We start from the raw sequence: 20935 nt of genomic DNA, 5'->3' as shown, positions 1-20935 counted from the left end.
CCTAGTGAGAAGTTCATGAATACATTTAATAAATCCAAAAAGGAGAAGAATCACTTGTCAAGAGAAACAGAACGGGAAGGTTTTAGTGTTATCAAAGCTAGTAAGTGGAGACCCAACACACTATTACAGAAGTTGTTAAAAGTCACACTATACCACATGATCCTGCAGTTGAACCCGTAATCCTGGTTTTATTTTCAGAATCTCAGACACAAGGTACAGGGCTCCACAAATGAAGGGTGGCATTTGTCCAGATGTAACTTGAAGTAATCTTTTCACAAAGGCCTTCACCCGTCGCAACACTACATCTGCCTTCACAGACTTGTAAACAAGATTTAGAAACATGGACTGCTTTGAACATGCTGTTAATCCTGGATCCAGCAGTTTCCTGTGCAAAACATAGGATTATCAACAACATTTGTTTCTATTTATCTATATACTATAGCATAATTACCATTAGTGTGCTAACATTTACCTTTTCATATAACAGACTGGTATCTAAAAAAAGTAGTTAGTTCTTATTCTAAAGCAGTGTTTCTCAAAGTGGTCCACAAAACCACTTTGAGAAACCTGCTAACTGGCTGCACTTACTTACTGGTGCTATGGCCACAGAGCTTGGCAGCTCTCATTGGCTTCGGTTCATCGTCTGTAGTCAAGGAAAGCCGTGGGAAGCAACTTGGACCATGCTACTTCCCACGGCTCCCCTGAGCTGCAAATGGCGAATCGGAGCCAATGAGAGCTGCGAGACTGTGGTGCCGGTAGAGTAAACACACTGAAGGAGCCAGTTAGTAAGTCTCTCAGAGTGGTTTCATGGACCACTTTGAGAGACACTGTTCTAAAGTGTAAGAAAATAGTACAGTAAATACTGAATGGTTAATTATGACAACTATTGGAATTTCTATATACAATATTTAACATGAAAAACATTTCTGAATAGTCAGATTACAGAAAAACAGGGCAAGTCTCAACAGAAAGCAAAAACATCATGATTAGAGTTTGAAATGTTACAAAAGAACAGGTTAAATTGATCTAAGTAATCTCCTTGCACTTTCAAAGAACAGAAACAACAAAAAGTGGGAAAGAAAAGGATCAGCCCCCTTGAGCATACTACCTGGCCTCAAATCAGAATTCCACTGTCTTATTTTTCAGGTCAGCAAGGGCTGTAAGACACTGCATGAACAGCATGTTTTACGCAAAGAAGAATAAAGGGAAGATGAATGGCATATAAAGGTTTTGAAGGGAATTTCAAATAGTTAACAGCAAAAAGGATGGTTTTAAAATGCAGAGCCTTTAGGGTGATCTCATCTAATAGCTCTCAATCTTTTCAGACTACTGTACCCATTTCAGGTATTTGATTTGTCTTGCGTACCAAGTTTCACTTAAAAACTACTTGCTTACAAAATCAGACAAAAATACAAGTGTCACAGCACACTGAAAACTTGCTTACTTTCTCATTTTTACCATATAATTATAAAATATAAGTAAACATATTCCAGTTCATATATTTCAGGGTATAGTATATAGAGCTGTGTAAACAAGGCATTGTATGAAATTTTTAGTTTCTACTGAGTTTGCTAGTGCTTTTTACGTATCCTGTCGTAAAACTAGGCAAACATCTAGCTGAGCTGATGTACCCAGAGAAGACCGCCGTTTATCCCTGGTTGAGAACCATTCCCTTGGACTCTCAACATCTTTCTCTGCCTCAAAAGTATGGATACAAGAGTTTAGGCAAACTATTAAAACAAAAATTAGACAGATAGCAACACATTACAGAAGCAGGTGAAGATCAGCACGTTTCAAATTTAAGAACGGGGTTAAAACCCATAAAACTGTAAAATGGTTATGTTTAAATATTGTTTTGAGGATCTGTGTGATTGTCGTGTCATTGCCATTTCTATACTTTCTTCAATGTTCATTACAGAATGCACACAAGTATTTAATAATATCAAAATTTTTTGCACAAGATTAGAAACTCAGTCCGTGTGATTAACAGCAAAACGAAGTACTTCATATGTTTCAACAACAGTATTTTTAGTTAATTGTTACCATTTCACAAAGTGAAATTTAGATCACCAAGTCAGAGAATTTATCAATCACTTACTTGTACAATGCTGCATAATATCTATCTGATACAGTCTGATGAGAGTCCATTACTTGGAAAAGCAACATCAGGACCTGGACACTGGTGCTGAAGTTCACAAGATGTAGAACCTTAAACAAAGTGTTCATCTGCTCTTTCACTTTCTCATCACCAATCTGAGCATAAGGGTAAGCTCTGTTCACCCCAGTCAGAAGGGCACTAAGCATTTTGGATTCAACTTCTTTTTTCTTGATACAACTCCGAAAAAAGCAAAAATATAGAGTTATCAGTTTGTTAGCCAGATCATTTTCCTCATGGCTGAGGACTATCTGATTTAAAAAACAAATGGCATAATATTGAGCTTTCGGGCTAATGTTTGATCTGTAGAGAAGCCTCTCCACTTCATTACACACTACTCCTTTCATGTTTGGATGTTTATAAAGTAAGGTCTCCAGAAGATAAGAGGCCTTGGTGGCTATTTTGTTTTGAGGATCTCCCAGTTTATTTACCAGCTGCACAAGAAGAGCTTTCTCCTCTTCTGGCTTGTTACAGAGAAGCTCATAAGCAACAGCAAGGGCTCGAGTCTTAGTTGCTACCAGAGAATCATGGGTCAGTGTTTCTAATACCTGCACAAACTCTGCCACCAAGTGTTTCAGTTGATGCTCAAAATACCATAATATCAATCGCCTATCCCTTGAATCTCTGTTGCCACTTGAAAGCTTTTCCAGTTTGTCAAAAGGATGTTGAGAGAAAGTGCGGAGTTTACGATTGTCTGGTAAAAGATCTGAGAGGAGAAGCTCCTTGAAAGTATCCAAAGCCATTAGGCTCTGACGCCTGCTGCCCTTCTTTTTGATAAGGTTCACTAAGGTCTCAACAAACTGGAGAGTGTGGACAGACCCATCTTGGATAAGAAGGGTCATGGCTGCCATTCTGTCAGCCAGTGTACCTGACGACACAACAGTGTTCATCCAAGCAGAGGAGGTCCCCTTCTGAAGATTTGTCTTACTCTTATACAGGTCGGCCTCTTGCTGATACAGTCTTTGAGCCAAGGCTTTATACTTTGATACAAACATCTGATTTTGTTGCTCAGGTGAGAATTCACTGGTGTACTCTAGATCATACCATTTACCTCCTGGTTTGATCAGCAATATTTGTCTAGGATGAAATTCAAACACCTCTTCTTGTTTCTGTTTCTTTAGCATGGACACTGTAGAAACGTGCTCTTCCTTACGCTGACCTGGCTTCTTCCCATCTTTACCACTATTTATCTTCGCTTTTCCTTTGTTTTCTTTGACTTGATTTTCTTTCTCTCCTTCTACTGAAGAGGCGGTGATTTCCTTTTTGCAGATTTTCTCTTTCTTTGCTGGCTTCTCCTTGTTTTCATTCTCCTCTATCACCAAGAATGTTTCTGAATATTTGCACACGCCTAGTGACTTAACAAATGATTCTAGTTCACCCTTCCCCAAGTCATCAATTGCTCCTTGTTTACCACCATCCACTAGTTCCTCTGCCTCATCCAGCGCAGCAAGCATGAGATAATCTTGCTGCATGAAGCAAAACCAAACAAAAAAATCAGTTAAATACTTATAAAAGTAACTGCAGCAACACAAACAGGTGCCATACAAATGATATACAGAAAGAAATCCACTCACACGCAGAATGTGGGGAAGGCTGGGGGCAGTTTTCCTTCATGGGCCAGGTCTGGGGGCTCAGGGCACAGCACAGTAACCACGTGAGACACTGGTAGGGTTGCCAGGTGTCCAGTATTTAATCGGACAGTCCAGTAAAAAAATTCAGAAAATGCCAGATATGTGCAATGTCCAGTATTTTCTGGTTTTCCGGCTGGGCACCCCACGGAAGCCTGGCAAGGACGAGGGGAGTGGCTTGGAGGCAGGGTACCATCAGCACTGGGAGCCTCTTGTTGCGTCTGACATAGGAGTGATGCCTTGGGGAGGAGGAGAAGCCCTGTCTGTGCTCCTGAGCGCCGTTGAAGCGCGCTGTGGAGCCGTTGGTGGACTCGCTCGTGCTTCGCCGGCACCATGCGCGGGACAGGCAGCACCCTGGGATCCGCATGTGCCCGGGTCAGTCCCGCTTCCCGCCAGCCAATTCTCCCCCTGTCTACCTTCTACAGACTAGCCGGCCTGTTCTCATCACGGTGTCCCCCAGCCAGCCCTGCTCCCTCTGACCTCCTCCCCATCTCCCCCAGCCCCCCCCCCCACCAGCCTTGTTTCCCGCCAGCCACCCCCCCACACACACACCTTCTCCAGCCAGCCCTGCTTCCCGGCCCCCCTTCTTCCCGGCCAGCCCCGCTCCCCCACGATCAAGTGTGTCCGGTATTTTTTCTGAAGCTACCTGGTAACTCTAGACACAGGCTGGGCGCTGCCCCGGCCCGGAAGCCGCTGCCCGCCGGACATTAATAAACAAATCGATTCTCTCCCCCCTGCGGGGATCGGCGCGCGAGGGAGCGTCACTGGCCTGCTGGCTCCACACGCCGCAGGGCGCCAGACGGGCCTGCAACCGAGCCGGGCTCAGGCCGCGCAGCGGAGGGACGGGGAAGGGCCGGTTCCCCCGCAGCCCCCCGGGGCGTTCGCCCCCTCGGCCACCGGGCCCGGGCGCCCCCCTCCCTCAGGGCCCCACGTGCTGCGCTGCCGCCCCGCGCCTCCTCACCTTGGTGCCGCCGAGGCGCAGCACGTCCTGCAGCGTGAACTCGCCGTCGGCTCCATCCTCCTCGTCTGTCTCGTCAGGCTCCCTCGGACCGAACGGCGCCATCACCACCCCGCAACGCCCGCCACCCGGCGCGTGCGCTCCATCCACTTCCGGCCGGAGGCGGCAGGTCCGGCAAGGTAGAGAAAGAGTGAAAGAAATTCCAGTCTGAGAAGAAGGCGGGGAGGGCGCCCTCGCCCCCGTGCCGCCAGAGACCCCCTCCCCCCCACTTCCTGTCTCGCTTGTGACCTGGCTCGGCCGAGGACTCATTCCCTTGCCTGTGTTCGGCGGGGAGAGAATGATACACAGCAGCCAGGAACTGGCACCGTCAGGTCAAAGGTGGAGGGTCAAAGGGCACGAGTGCTGCAGGCATGGCCCGCCTGCTTGCACGGCGCGCTCAGCTCGCGGCTGCACGAGGAGTCTCTGGGCTGAAGCGACTCCTCCGTCACCATGGTAACAGCCGGGCCCTGCGCTGCAGCCGACGCCCTGAGCCCAGCTCAGAGCGCCCTGCCCGGGCACGACGGGGGCGGCGGCGAGTCCGGGGCCCGGGCCTGGCGGGAGAGGTTCGGGTGCAGCCCTTCCCCAGTGGCAGCCTGTAAGCAGAGCCCCCCCTGCTCGGAGCAGGAGCCTCGCCCCGCCGCTACCCCGCTGGCCAGGGCAGCTGCAGCCGGCTCGACGGGTCACCTCATGGCAGCAGTTGCCTTTAGCGGGGCGTGTCTGTGTTTCTCCAGCTCTCCCGCCTGCCCCCAGGCGCCGCTGCTTCGGTTCGGGGAGCAAAGCAGAGGACCGCGGCCAGGTGACTCCCCTGCTAAAGCACCTCACGTTCAAAATAAAGTCAACCGGCCCCATTACAGTCGCCGAGTACATGCGGGAAGCCCTAACTAATCCCGTGGAGGTAGGTCCGTGTGCAACTTGCTGCTCCCCCACGCACGGGGGGGGATACACGGTGACATCCCGACACACGGTAACATCCCCAGGGCTGACATCTGGCAAACGCCCCTCTCGCTCTCAAACCGTGTGCGCGTTTCTTTTAATGGACAAGTGAGACCGGCCTCATAATATAATTTGTAACCAGGATGGTAACTTGTCAGTGGTTGAGCTTTGCATATAGTTTGTGCCCGCATATCACATGGTTAATTAATAACTATCACAGCTAACCGTGGCCCACAGTTGCTTTCTTAACTAGTTTAACATGCTCTGGTTTGGAGAAGATTTATTTGGAAATGGGAAGCAGAGGAGTGATTTGTAATGTAGACCCCTAACTGTGACAGTACAATCAGATTACCTGCTCCTCCCAATTCTCTGTAGGATAGACTAGGACAAACTTCCTAGAAGGGGCTGCTAGTGCTACTTTGTCCGCTTGCCTTCCTTCAGAGGAATAATAGGATATATATATATATGCTGGAATGCAACTGCACTGCAAAACTGAAATTTCACTCATGAATATTTCTGTAGTGTAGGAGATCCAAATGAGTGCCAGATGTTAGGAAAACAACACAAAAATTTTCTCCTGAGACAATACTGTGATCATTCCGTTGGGGGAGGAAGGTGAGATATGGGAAGATAGTGAGATTTTTCCTCACTAAATTTCCCTTTATAAGTTGAGATGTATACCTCTGACTTAGCTATTTAATATCTTATTGTGTCTCTCTCTGTACTAGCTAGTTTGGCGCCATCTCCTCCACCATCTTGTTAATTTATTATGGCAATGCTGAATTCTGTTGTGATATGAATAATTACTTCTTTAGTTGGCTATAAAGCAGGGGTGGGGAACCTCAGGCCCTCCGGTCCCCAGCTTGCCTGGATCCAGCTCCCCAGGTTTGGGGCTCCTGCCTCCCAGCATTGGGGAGCCTGTGCTGGTGCTCCAGGCCCCACTCACCATTTCCCATGGGTCTGAAGCACACAAAAATTATTGCCCTGCACCACCCCTCCCTCCCCAAAGCTCTGGTGTGAAAAGGGAATGTGAAGACTTTATTTCTCCTTCTCTCTTGTGGGCAGTCCCCAGTTGGCTTTTCTGTGGATCAGCAGACCCCGACCCAAAAAAAGATCCCCACTCATGCTGTAAAGTCTGCAGTTTTGTAATTTTAATCCAGACTAATCAAGTGATCATAGAAGGTTGAATTGTTATACAGAACACTGTCAATTTCAGATTTCTAGGGCCTCATAAAAAGGGAAAGTTATAGGGACAGTAATAAAAATCCATGTTTTGTTTTAACATGTACTTATTTTCTTCTACAGACCCAAGTTAATTTATTTTCTTTTCCCTTGTACATCCATTTTTTTGTTGCATCAATCAACCTTTTTCCATAGGAGGAGTTTGACAGAGTATTTTGAATGTGTTTCATTTCTTCAGTATTAAAATAACTACTTTCCTTCAGCAGACTAGAAATTTGATTTATTTTTAAAGCTTGGTGAAATATGAAGGCTTACATATCAGTAATCGAAAAATAAATGTGATATTCATTTCTCTATTTTAGGGTTACTATATGCACCATGACATGCTGGGAGAGAAAGGGGATTTTATTACTTCACCTGAGATAAGCCAAATCTTTGGGGAGGTAATATATAAAATGAATTTTTTAAATGTTCCTACTTACAAGTACAATTTATGAACATATGGTCATATATGTTATCAGTGTCCTTCCTGAGGATCAAAAATAAACAGAAATTTGAAAAGTGACTTTGTTTAAATCAAAACACATTTGCGGGCTTCATGTGTACTCTGTATAAATTGTTTTCATGCCAAATTTGTTTGTACATAAGCGAGAAATTGTAACTTTCAGGCTTAAAAATTCAGCATGAGATCTAAAAGCCATACTATATTCTAAAACTAAGCAGGCCAAATTCTGCTTTTAGTTGCCCTTAGGCAACTATCCCTGATATATTTTTGTATGTAATTAAATTGGTATCCATAAGTGACTTGCATTTGATGCAAAATTTAGATAAGAATCCAGCTCAGTCTCCTAGAGCTGTATTAGTTCTTCAGGGCTGACAGTAATCAGATCTGCTCCCTCTATACATTTAGGAGTCATGTCGGCTGCTTAGTAAAAGGATGAGATTTTTACATAGCCGCTTTTCAGCACAGACCGTGGTGTATGGCTGGTAAAATAAATTAAATATTCTAGTTTCTGTGAAATGCAGGGGGTATGTATTGCTGATGCTATAATTTCTACTAAATGTTGTGTATTTTCTTTTTTACAGTTAATAGGAATATGGTATGTTAGTGAATGGATTGCCACTGGCAAACCTAAAACTCTCCAGTTGGTGGAACTAGGCCCAGGTAGGGGTACTCTTACAGATGATATTTTGCGGGTACGTAAAAAGAATTTAATATTCTCTGTATGTTAGAGTTTACTAGTTTGGGATTCTTTCTGGTTCACACAGCTAACATAATATAACCTGAAATCAGAAATTAAATTCTATAGTATGTGTTGAAGCTTCCTTATCTACTGAATGCATTTTGATTACCAAACTACTACTTTAGATTTTACCTAAGCAGATCTGTTTGGAGCCTACCAGTTTTCTCACTAAAATACCACAAATACAAAGTGAGATGAGAACACTAGATACTAGAAGCACAATTGTGCAGATCCATCACTAATCTACTGTAATACACAACTTCATTGAGGGAGGGGGATAAATATATACCACTAAAATATATGTATAGAAAAGAATGGTAAGGGTAGTAAGCCGTTCATATGAACGTTGCTAATTGTAATTAGGAAGCCTTAATGTGAGCTACAGAAACAGGACAGTAATATGGGCTTGAATCTCAGAGATTCTGAGCAATCTGCATTCTTTTATTCCAGTGGGAATGACAGAGGCTCCTCACTTCTTGGGATATCAGACCCTTTCTGATGTGCTGTCTGTTTCTCAGTTATTCACCGATAAGTACTAATGAAATTACTCACCAAGAGGAAAGTTATTATTGGAATTCAGTACTCCAGGGGAAATATTAGGAGCTCCCACTCCTTCATTCACGGACAAAAGTCAAATAACTATTGTGGAATGAATAAAGTACATTGTTCTTATATAACCTCCTTTGGAAAACTCAGAAATTGGAGTACACTGGTTCGCCAGCAAAAGCAGAACTTGCTTCTTTACGCCAGACTCCTGTTGTTCTCAACAGGCTTCCATTCATTGCTTCTTCTTGAGGATGTGGGTCTGCATTTCTATCCTCTAGTTTGAGGAGTTCTTTGTAGAACCATAAGGCTTCTTTCTGCTCCTGTTCAAGTCAATGGCAAAGTTCTCATGACTTCCACTGGAGCAATTGGAAGCTCCTTTTATTATAAAAGGACCCTACAGTTGTGGGGTGGAGACAAGGGGGGTTTCATTTAATGATCTCTCAATGTGAATTGAGTTTTTTGAGGATTTTTGGAGAGACGGTAGAATTACCTTTTCACGTTGGGCCATGCTTTGATTTTTTTCCCCCCATATGGCCACATTGATAACATAATTTAATATGAACTATGGGGATACAGACATGCAGGTTTCTGTTGTTGCTGCTGACTAGTGACCTGAACCCGGCCCTGGCTTATAATGGTAAGTAATGGTGCTGGGATCAGGTCTTAGATGGGGATACCTGGATACCTTCCTTTCCAGAACACAAGAATGAAATTCTGGTCCCTCTGAAGCCAGAGTCCAGGATTTCACCCCAGATATCCCTTTTTTAGTCTCCAGCTGTACAAGCTCTGTTAAAATCAGCTCCTAACCCAAGTCTGCATTACTGTAGCACACAACTACCTCTAACATAATTCCTTCCTCTCTATTTACAGGTGTTTAACCAGCTTGGCTCTTTACTCAGTAAATGTGACATTTCTATTCACCTGGTAGAGGTGAGCCCCAAACTCAGTGAGATCCAAGCACTGACACTGACGGGAGAGAATATACAATCAGAGCTTGATATTGCTGCCCCTGTCTACATGAAAGGCATTAGCAAGACTGGAATTCCAATTTTTTGGTACCAACAGCTGCAAGATGTACCACAAGGTAGTTATGCTTATTTTTGTTGTAATGATGGCTTTCTTCACTCATTTGTGACCTTTTTATAAGTGAGAACTTCTCTTCAGTGTGATTATGGATAGAATTGTAATTCTGTATGAAGCTGCCCCTACTTCTTTTGTGAGCGTGGGCAGGCTTTGGGCCCAGATTTTCTGAAGTAGACACTCTTTTTCACATCCTCCATTTGTGTGTGCCTATCTTAATGGACTTTATGCCAATGTGAATGCATGCAGGTCCCATTGACTTCATCTGCACTTTGTGGGTGCATACCACTTTTAAAAATCAAGTTTAAACTGGGAACCAAAAAACAGAGTCTCCAAAGATAGTGGCCACTTTTAAAAATTTGGTCCTTAATATATCTCTACCTCAGTCAGAGATAAAACAGGAATAATAAGTTCATCTCTCCTAGTGATGTTGACTATTTTAATTCCTTATTGTTTATAAAGTACATTTTGATCCCCAAATGAAAGGTGTTATAAGGAGAAAGGGCTACCATTAATGATTTTCTGTGTTGAAACCTTGATGACCTTTTTATACTTTTTTTTTTTTTTTTTAAACAGGCACCAGCTTTTATTTAGCGCATGAATTTTTTGATGCCTTGCCAATACATAAATTTCAGGTACATCTAGAAACTCCTTGTGTGTGGCTTTCTGCTCAAGGGATATGTGGTATTTGGAAATATAAAACATTACCAAGGTAGACTGGGGTTTGCTCACTAACTCCACCACTTAAACTGAAAAAATTAGGATTAATTAGGATTTTAAAGATATTGTGTGTTTTATTGGGGGGGGGAAGGCCACTAAGGGTTTAGGAGAAATTTAAATCTTTCCAGAATGTTATGGAAGTAGCTTGCTTAGATACCTTGAATAAAATTCTGGAGATGGTTGTTTGTGAATTTGAGAGGCAGTGTTAAATAATAAAACTTAAGGTTCCAATCACCTAATACACTTGAAAGAGCTGAAGGCAGACTGTTTTCATTAAAGTGCCAACTCTTAATTTTTTCTATGGATGTACTTAAACCTGCATTTACTGACACTCAGAGCAGTCTAGAGCAGACCATTTTCCTAGGCTTTCCCCATAAGCAGTTGGCTGGGGGTTCTGGGTGGATATTAGTTCAATGTACATTTGGTATTGTTTATAAAAATGTACAAGCCCCTATGTTTTGATAAATTTTTAGTTAAATCGGATAGGGAAATGCGTTTTGATGAGTTATGGTTTAACATCAAATACCTATTTTTGGTTGATTAAATAGAGAACAGAACAAGGATGGCGTGAAGTGTTGATTGATATAGATCCAAAAGGTCCTGATCAACTGCGGTTTGTTCTGGCACCATCTGCCACCCCTGCTTCAGAATACTTCATACAGGTAAGATTGTCTGCCTGAATTACATTAAATTACCACTGCATTACTCTTTCAAGCATCCAGTTATTATTGGCTCTTCAGGTACAATTTCTCTGGTTCCCATAATGTCCTCATTGGGTCATTTTGTTAACCTCATATAAACCACTGCAGAATTTTACGTTTTGTTTCAGGTAAAATGTAGCTTTGCTCCTCATGAGTAGTAAGAACATTTAATAGTTTCAAAACCTTACCATCACCCAATCGCTCCTTTTCCAAATGGAATGATGGCTGTAACAGTGCTTGTACAAGACTGAAGCTGGTACATCCCTGTGAAGTTAGTAGCAGTAACTCTAATGCATTCTATCGTTTTGTTTGCAATACTGTAGCTCTTGGCCTCTTTGTGTGAAGTGTTGTACATAAACCTACTGAAAGATTGTTCCTGCCTTAAAGAGTTAACACTATAAAGTCCCAATCCTGAAAAGCCTTGCACATGTGCTTAATTTTATGCACTCTGAGTGGGATTAAATAGGGCTATGCACTATAGGGATGTTAAGAGACACGTAAGCCGGCTCTTACTACCTTTAACATTCAGAGCAGCGGCGAGTGTAGCTTCTGGATCCAGCATGAGTTCACACTGGGTCCAACAGCCCCGGTCCATGAGGTGGGTCCTAGTCGGAGCAGCCTCTCATACCCTGTGTTGCTACCTCTATTAGAGGCAGCAGCGTAGGGAGGGGGGCAGACAGCACCTCAAATATAGTGTTGTAGAGAACCAGCTTTTAAGCTGATACGGAGGCAATAAGAGGGGTGGAGGAGCAAGTAGCCAAGTAGTCGACTACATCCCTAATGCACAGGGCATAAAGTTAAACACAAGCACCAGTCTTTGTGGAGCTGTTGCCTAAATCAACAAAGCATGCTGTTGCGACTTGTTAGTAGATATTAATCCTCTTCTTTGAATATTCATTTCATTTATATGTTAACTATTTTTTCAACATTTTTAAAAATGAATTTGGTCCATAATTTAGGGGTGACTTATTTTCAGGAATTTCCTATGCTGAAACATACCTGGCACTTCTAAAGTCTGTAGAAAACAAATGTCTGGGAAAGAGACCCCTCAAACTACCAGAAGTGTCTATAGAATATAAATAAGATTGCTTGAATGAGCAGGAGCAAGGGTTATTACAGATGTTTTCTGCAGTGATGAAGTGGGAGTCTATTAAAAGATTTTGGGGGGGAATTGCTGGTTGTCCTAGTTGCTAGAAATGACTATAAAAGAATGCCTTTTTTGCTTATTAGTCATAACAGATGCAATAAAAAATTTCATAAATGAAAACCTTAAAACATATGGAAAACATAGGAAAGTATTTTTCCATACAGAAAAGAGGTTTCTTTGTGTCTCATCCTGTGAAAAATAATTAAGAAGGGAGAGAGGCAGGGGTCTGCTCTTTAATATATCTTTTCTTCATATATTATGTACTGTATGGTGCCGTACTAATCAGATTAATCTTTGATTTAAATGTCTGATCTAGTTTGACAATTGTGAATCATTTACACTGACCCTCAACACTGTGCTCAAGTGTTCTGTTGAAACGAGGTCATCGTTTGCACTACTTGTGACTACAACTGCATTTTTTTAAACCACTGTCAGCTTTTAAAACCAAAGCTACACTTTGAGTGACACAATTTCAAATTTAAAAATATTTTTGGGATAAGACCATAATGTGAGCAATTTGAGCTGAGGTGGTCCTTTTGTGAATGAGTAGGTAGCTGAAGTAGTATTTTTCAGTCTCCAATTATGCCATAATAATGACAACCTGATGCTAGTATTAATTTATTAGAGAATTTCCCTCATATGACTCTGGGATGAGTAGGTGGGGAAATTTGAGTTGTACGTGGGTTTTTTCCACACATTAAGCACTGGCCAAAACCAACTCAAACTGCTAGGGTAACCTAGAACAGCTGAACATAGGGTATGATCTAGCTATGTCAAAACTAATGTGAAAATGGGTACAAGATAAAGAAACTTTCTTGCTCTACTTTGCATGTGCTGATTTATGTATTAAATCCTTACATCCTGCATTAGGATCAAGAAACCAGAGATCATGTGGAAATATGTCCTGATGCTGGCATAATCATTCAGAGACTTACAGATCGTATTCAAGAGGATGGTGGAGCTGCATTGATTGCTGATTATGGTCACAATGGAAATAAGACTGACACTTTCAGGGTAAGCTTGATAGTTAACTGAGAATTTTATCTTTTGCACCTTACTGTGTAAGTGGATGAAAGTAGCCACAGTTCTGAGATTCAACTAAGGTAGAACCATGACTAACCTTCTTAGTAAGCAGCAGTTAGTGAAACTACTTTTCAGAGAGGGACTGCTTACATGAGCACAAATTGCAGAACTGAGCTGTAAATAAATATGGACAGGGCTGTCTGTCAAAAGGATGGGTGAGGTAGGCCTTTGTGTCAGTGAGTTTTTTGTGTCTAACTAGAGAACATAAATATTTTTAAAAATCAGTTTGCCTGTTATGTCTTATTCTTTCTGATATACTTTAGCCTTAAAGACAGACTGCCATATAATCTAGCCAGTGCACACCTATCTTGTAACTTCATTTTTCAGAGTTTCCGCAATCATAAACTTCATGATGTATTAATAGCTCCAGGTACAGCAGACTTGACCGCAGATGTTGATTTCAGCTATCTTCGAACCATGACACAGGGAAGAGTAGCCACCTTGGGTCCTATAAAGCAACAAGACTTCTTAAAGAATATGGGTATCGATGTCCGGTTGCAGGTATGGTCCAGCTTCTGCTATAAATATTCTTTGCAATTAGGTTTTATGTAGCAACCATGTTACAGTATATGGAAACAAGGTTCTAAGTTTTATTAAAGTGAAATTTAATTATCTAATCAGTAGTGTTATATATTTAAAAGTAATTTTAGATAACAGAATGCCCCATTTCAATCTCATCAATTCTGTGCTATTATGGAAGTGAAAGGAAGAGCAGAACGGAATCTGTGTATAAGGATTATTTGGGGGATAGTAGGAGCAAGAGACAAAAGCATAATGACTATTTATTTCTTTCAGGTTCTATTGCGGAATATAAGTGACACGGCAATGCGTGAACAATTGCTTCAAGGGTATGATATGTTAATGAATCCTAAGAAAATGGGTGACCGCTTTAATTTTTTTGGCCTGCTTCCTCATCAGAGACTTACACATTCTGATCAGAAAGTAAGTCTACAGCACTCAAAATCTCTTTCAACTCCTGTTGCTGGATTTGGTGAACTTGTATGGAAGTAAAGCCACAGCTAAGAGAATTTATGTAATCAAGAGCCTGCCACTAACCATTAAAATCACAGTAAATAAAATGAAATCAACATGCATTTTATAGTTTTACATATTTAAGAAAATAAACTTTTCTTGTACTGGACCACTGTCTGTATGCAACCAGGATTTATTTAACTGGTTATGTACTGCCTTTGTGCTGATGTACAGTATAGAAAATGTACCATCATTCTGGCCTCCTGCTTCCCCAGATACTTTCTCTCTCTCAGGTATGTATCTGGGGTTTCCTTGGGCCACAAGGCAGCATTGACAACCCAAAGATTCCAACCCAAGAAGAGTATACATAGAAGATGAAAGCAAACTGTTTGTTGGTTTTCACTTAACCCATACTTTGCTTGTAAATGATATACCTGTGAAATCAGGTTTTATTGTACTACATTGTTGGCATATCATCATGATGATCACTTATTGCAAGGGTGCCTGACAACCCACCAGAGCATTTCATAAGGTCTGTGGCCTGCTTCAATACATCATTTTAGTTTACACTGAATTGGTTGTTAATATTGTAAACACAAATCTGTTTAAATAGGTTGTTTCTGTATAGGGTATTGACTAAATACATATGAAATAAGCAGAACTTCAATATAATTCTGCAGATGACTTTCTACTTAGTAAGTTTAAAACTATTTTATCTGTTTGGCCTACTCAAGGTTGTATGTAATTATGTCGCCTTCCTTTGTAATTGAGGTGGATAGCACTGACCTGCTGATAAAGTTAAATTACTGCAGTCCCCGCAGTCTCACCTCTGTGGTTGCAATTCTCAATGCAGATGGTCCAAGGCAGAACAAAAATGGTGCCTTCTAAGGCACAGATCTATATGCAGATATTGTCAGCAACACTAAAAGGTTAGGTAAATCACTTTGATATAAAAGGTTTCAATTGTACAGCTAGTAAGGATGTGAAGGACTAGTCAACTATCCAATAAACAAATGCTTATCAGATAGTTGACAGCATAGTCAACTAGTCACTTCCTGCTCCTCTCCTCTCCTCTCCCCCCGCCTTATCAGATAGAGGGATGGGAAAGGAGAGAAGAAGGGGATACTTCAAAGTAGCAGCGCCACAGAGTCACAAAATGCATCGACTATTCGATTACCCGATACGTAACATCCTTAGCAGCCAGTAAATAGTATTCATTTGGTCACGTTTTCCTTCTGCTTGCTTCATTCTGGGTATACTTTAATAGTAAAGGTGTATTCTTACTGTAGCAGACTACACCTTCGTGTTTGTTCTGTTAAAGTATTTTAGTTGTCCCACTATTCTAGAGCTTACACTGAGTAAATAAGAGTTGTCATTACTAAAAGATAAAATTTTTTTAGTCAACCATCCAACACTTATTTCTTCTAGCAATCTGACACAGTCTCGTGTTACTGATGTAAATAAGAGTTCTTAAGGAATCTAGGTATGTGAATGGTTAACTGGTAAACCTCACCCTTAATAGGTGAGGCTTACCAGTTCCAGTTCACCAGTGGGGCCTGGAGCAGCTCCCTGCCCTGCCTACCATGGGAAGGGGGCTGTGCCAACCCAGACACACCACAAGCCAAGGGGCTCCAGAGCAGCCCCATGCATCATATGGGAGGGCTGCTCTAGCTCTCCCTGTTCCTCCTTTAATCAGTTAAACATTCAGTTTTAACCAATCAAATGGGATTTTACATCCTTAATGGAATCAAAATAAGGGGTCTCTTACAACAATATAATAGCAAAGCTGTAAAAAGCTAGACCAGTTATAGTACATAAATGTACAATATCCTTAAAATAACGTATAACAAAGGCTGTCTAGAGTGTTACTGCTTATTCTGTAAGAATTTAAACACATGAGAAAACAACTATGACCGTTCTAGAAGGTGAAAGTAAAATTCTACACTAACTTTGGCTATTAAGAGGTACTAGCCAGAATATAACATCTCATACCTGACCTACTTTAAAATAGTTTGATGTAATAAGACATTTGGTGAAAGTACTGTGAATAATAAATATGTATATTTGTGTAAAAACCAGCACTCCTTAGCAGTGATTCTCTTAATCCATTTTTAAGGAGTCAACTGTTTTGAAAGATCTGAGCAAAAATAAGTACAGCAGCAGCAACTGAATGAAAGATTATTCCCACATCTGTACTTAAGTTATCCTTGCATATAATCAAGTAAATATACAGACAAATGGTTTTCAAACATATTTTAAAATGAGAAAGAAGGGAATTCATGTCAATGGAGAAAGACAAATCTGATAGGGAAATAAATTTTATTTTCAAGCTTAGAGGCTTTATTTACAATCAATGGATCGTATAAAAATATAAAAAAGTACTTGAGTGTCCTTTAGAGGCTACAAATTTTACTTTTTTTCTAGTATCAACATAGTACTATTTCTTGCATGAATGCAACTTAATTCAAAACAGGTTAATGATCATGTAGCAGTGGGTACAAATTCATCTGGAGCAACTCATAATTCTGAGTTCTTAGTGAATGACAAAGCTTAAAATTTAACAAAAAATGTTTTAGGCTTTCATTAAAAAAGAGTGCAAGCTGTGCCATTTATTGTATGGCTTGTAAAATGTGTGCGATAACTATCAAAGTAATACAAATGTTCCAGTTATTTTTCATCTTAAGCATCAAGCCACAACAGGGTGTGTATTACTACAGCACTGGCCCACAACCTACGTGTTCTGAGGCTTGAAGTACTATCTTCATAGTCTATCAGTGATCCAGGAATGCACACAACTTATTGCTTTTAGAATATGACTACTTAATTCTAAAATTCATCAGTTTTTAAATCATGGGTGAGGATTTTAAACATCAACCTGCCAGAAGAGTTCACTGCATAATGATTAGGGGAAAAGGCAACAACTTGGGAGCACACTTTAACTACTAATCTGAGTAAGTTTATTTCCAGTGTAGGAGGAGATAGAGGGATCCTCAACTTCAGCTATTGGCTTTCAACTCCAGGAGTCCAAATGGCTTTAAATTTGTGGTCCAAAAGCCCATTTCAATTCTCATTTTGTTTTTAAACCTAAACTGAGAATACTGAATAGGTTTCATTTTGTGTTTTAAAATAGAAACAAAGGGTAGAGGCAGGGCTGTTAGGCCTCCACCTTCTCCATGGGCACCACCTCGCCTCGCACCCTGCTATTGTGCTTTCCAGCCCTGCTTTAAAAATATTACTTTAAATGTAATTGGAAGTCCTGAAATGCCTCAATTCAGCAATATAATATCAAAGTTGAAAAGCCCCACCAGACATTGAGACATGGTGCCCAAATTTGAAAAGTGCTATAGAAATGGTGGCAGTTAGACGAGAAAGTGTCACTTCCCTCTCCAAACCCAGCTATGAGAAACTTTACAGGAAATTAGGCCAATGCTAATCCAGTGATTTTCGATGTGATCTGGCTACTTCAAAAATTAAAACTACAACAGCTTGTATGCAAATTCAGTTTCAATACTCTCTGCAGGGAGACCATTCCTAAAGTCTCCCCTCAATGAGGCTGCAAGGTTAAGGGGACAGATTAAAATCACTACTACAATTCTGTTACATACTTTCAGCACCATGAGAAGGACAGAACAATCCCCTGGAGAATTCCCCACATGTAAGAGTAGTACAGGCAGAGCTATGGCAACCCCTGCACAAATCTCAGAATAAGGACATGGCAAGGCAAGAGTGCATCAGGGTGGAATGGCCAGAGTGCTTTGACATTGGTGGCTGGAGGGAATCTGCCAAACAGTAGCCCCAGCAGTAGGCCAGTATTCCAGCTGTACAAAGCTGGCACATCTGCATTTCCCACTGGTGAAGATACAGTACAGAATCTGGCCCTAAATTTTTAGCTGCTAACAGCCTTGCTACCTACAAAATGCAACAGCTAAAGGAAGGAAAGCAGTCAAAGAGTCAGTTATGACCCCAGTTCTTCCCTCTGATATACTTTGGCAGTTTCCACCAATTTCACTGCCGGTTTACTTATGTATCTGAGGGTAGATCTATACAAAGCATAGCTTGAAATAAGCTACACAATTTGAGCTATGCAAATTGTGTAACTTATTTCGAGATGCCAAATTTTGAAATAGGCTGTTGTCTAAACAGCACTAATTTTGAAATACAGCACTATTCCAACGAGTCCCTTAATACTCATGCAACAAGGTTTATGGGACATCGAAATAACAAGCCCATTACTTCGAATGTATTTTGAAATACTGGGCTGTTAATACGTGCAGAAGACTATATCGGGATAATGTACATTATCCTGAAATAGCACCACTGTGTAGATGTAACTTAAGAGCAGCTGACAACTCTGAAGCAACCATGGAAAATCATGAAAAAATGCATCAGTTCAGAGAAGTTTATTCACATACCCCAATTTTGATAATTGTAATGAAAAATTTGTTAGTATATAAAAATATTTACCTCATCTAAAAGAGAAAGGAGACCCCAAACAGGTTTCAATTACTTTTACAGATGAAACCTGTAGAATTTACATTTAAAAATTTGTTAGAAAAGGATATTTATTCAAAGCCAAGTTCTTATTAGCTAGTTAGAGCTATCTGGGATAGCGCAGCCTTTCATCAACTCCCAATAACGCATGGCTGAAATTTTATCAGATACTCACAACTTTAAGTAAAATTGGGACCTCACTTAAATCTAGTGCATGAGAGACTTTTTTCTTGAAATATAGCAGACTTTAGCTGCCAAACTATCTTCCTGTACCATCATGTCAGAAGCACATTTCTGCTCTCTACATTTGGCCACAGCTCTCAAGATGTGTCTAGGTATGTTTATATAGAAGTTTCTGATAAGTTAAATTCAGAGTTGGTTTAGGATTCCTAATTCAGATTCATAATCTATACAATTTAAGAAATGGGAAAGAAAAAAGGGAAGGGTGTGGAATTGCAGGTTAAAGATTGGAAGGCACAAAGTGGTAGACTGAATTAGGTAATGCTTCTTCCTTCTATTAATTCATGAACCCAACTGCCCTCCTAGCAACAATTCATGTCCTTACAATCCCTTTAACTCATGTTCAATTGTGATTTTTTTTTCCCCAGCAGGATTCCTAATTTAGTTTGTTCAATAGAAAACGGATTGAGAGTTGCTATCAGACCACACATTACTTCAGGCAGGCTGCGTCAGGGAACTTAAATAGAACATAATATTTTTTTGAAGTTATTCAAAACATGAGAGGAAAGTTGTTTTGTTTTTTTTACTATTTTGCTTATCCTATCAACTATTTTTCTACAGTGGAAGGCTATGCAACATAACGATTTTTATGCTATTTGTGCACTACTTCGGTGGTTTTAAAGCAAAATGCCTTTGGTACACACCCAATGCACAGGTCAATCTTGCATGTTAATGCACACCCGGTTGTGGTTTATTGCTCTATTGTAACAGACAATGTTGACGGCTACCACAGCTTTTTGATTGTCAGGAATATGAAATCTGGTGTTACTATCTTATCTTCAGACATCAGGAGAAAGATCCTTCAAATTCTACCAGGGCGAAGAAAGTCAGCATTCAACTGCTTAAACAGCAGCAAATTAGCATGTTCTTTTACTTTCATTGTTTTAGCATACCTGTCAAATAATGTTCAGTCTTTTAAATTAGCCCTAATCCAGCATTTTTTGTTGTCATTTGGTCAAGATATACAGTTTTAATTTCTTTTACAGCCTCCTTCCACAATGTACAAACTAGGAAAGTGGAAATTTATCTAAATACCAGAAAACAGTACTCTATGACTTAGTAAATAAGGGACTAGGAAACCATAACAAAAATAGTTTCATTATTGCGTAGGCTACAAAAAACAGAAAACTCACACCATGCATTGAGTCTGTTTGCATTACACCTCAGTTACATCATCTGTAACCATACAGCTAGTGAAATGTTACCAAGGTTGCTTATCCCATTGCCAGATCACATTTCATAGTTAAAAAAAAAATCAGAGATGAAAAATTTAGGTCAGGTCATTTTGCCCATCCGTCTGCCAGTGCAGGATCCTTCATGGGTCTGTAGACTGAATCAACATTCAAAGAGCAACATCTGTCCAGAAAAGTATCAACATCAGCTTCTATCAAACACCTTTCTGTAATGAAGTTAGCATGGTGAACATTAAGGGTCTTCTTCCATATCATCTGGATTGGGGGCCATAATGAAATGTTTGGGGTACACAAGGTTGTGTTCATAAGCATGTTCTTCCCAGCGAGCATCATCACTCTCATGGGTAATGTAGCGCTCTCCAATACGAGTTTCAAACTCTCTAAGGTCAAGCCAAGTCTGATAATCCTTTTAAAAAAAAATAAGGTGAATAGTTTATGAAACCCAATGGTAACACAATAGCTGTAGAAATCAAGTTAGCTTGATCAATGTGACTAGGTGATTACAGTCAACAAATATAGTGCTAGTCAAACAGGATTAGGTTCATATGAAGTGACTTGAATTGAAATAAGTTGAATCCCTCTGCTTTCAGTAAAGTACTACAGAAAGTCCTCAGATTTATGAC

At 40.8% G+C, this 20935-nt stretch overlaps 3 protein-coding genes across 5 annotated transcripts in view; 1 reads left to right on the top strand and 2 right to left on the bottom strand.

Moving 5' to 3' along the window:
• Window positions 1-4902, bottom strand: part of CEBPZ (CCAAT enhancer binding protein zeta) — a 33495-nt gene extending 28593 nt beyond the window's left edge. The window contains exons 1-3 of the mRNA XM_006135223.4: window positions 4745-4902; window positions 2099-3621; window positions 154-385 (exon numbers count right to left, since the gene is read on the bottom strand). Coding sequence (XP_006135285.2) covers window positions 154-385; window positions 2099-3621; window positions 4745-4846 — 1857 coding nt within the window. The 5' untranslated portion in view covers window positions 4847-4902. The remainder of the gene's footprint in view (window positions 1-153; window positions 386-2098; window positions 3622-4744) is intronic.
• A 112-nt stretch (window positions 4903-5014) lies between these two features.
• NDUFAF7 (NADH:ubiquinone oxidoreductase complex assembly factor 7) lies at window positions 5015-14557 on the top strand. The gene is made up of 10 exons (XM_006135224.4): window positions 5015-5233; window positions 5512-5675; window positions 7258-7338; window positions 7982-8092; window positions 9556-9769; window positions 10342-10400; window positions 11034-11147; window positions 13204-13347; window positions 13744-13917; window positions 14212-14557. Exons 1-10 carry the CDS (start codon window positions 5152-5154, stop codon window positions 14425-14427), a joined length of 1359 nt encoding a protein of 452 aa, XP_006135286.2. The 5' UTR covers window positions 5015-5151; the 3' UTR covers window positions 14428-14557.
• A 2133-nt stretch (window positions 14558-16690) lies between these two features.
• Window positions 16691-20935, bottom strand: part of PRKD3 (protein kinase D3) — a 107731-nt gene continuing 103486 nt past the window's right edge. For all 3 annotated transcript variants that reach the window (XM_075924927.1, XM_075924926.1, XM_075924928.1), the window contains one exon: window positions 16691-20718. In XM_075924927.1, the coding sequence (XP_075781042.1) occupies window positions 20545-20718 (174 nt within the window). In that variant the 3' untranslated portion in view covers window positions 16691-20544. The remainder of the gene's footprint in view (window positions 20719-20935) is intronic.

Source organism: Pelodiscus sinensis, chromosome 3, assembly GCF_049634645.1.
Source record: "Pelodiscus sinensis isolate JC-2024 chromosome 3, ASM4963464v1, whole genome shotgun sequence".
NCBI classification, from domain to species: domain Eukaryota; kingdom Metazoa; phylum Chordata; order Testudines; family Trionychidae; genus Pelodiscus; species Pelodiscus sinensis.
The sequence above is the reverse complement of the archived record's forward strand: the minus strand, read 5'-3'. Positions and strand labels throughout refer to the sequence as shown.

Coding starts and splice junctions, on each gene's coding strand:
- NDUFAF7 (XM_006135224.4), top strand. CDS start 5,152: ATGGCCCGCCTGCTTGCACGGCGCGCTCAGCTCGCGGCTGCACGAGGA. Junction 9,770..10,341: donor GCTGCAAGATGTACCACAAG/GTAGTTATGCTT, acceptor TTTTTTAAACAG/GCACCAGCTTTTATTTAGCG. Junction 13,918..14,211: donor GTATCGATGTCCGGTTGCAG/GTATGGTCCAGC, acceptor TATTTCTTTCAG/GTTCTATTGCGGAATATAAG.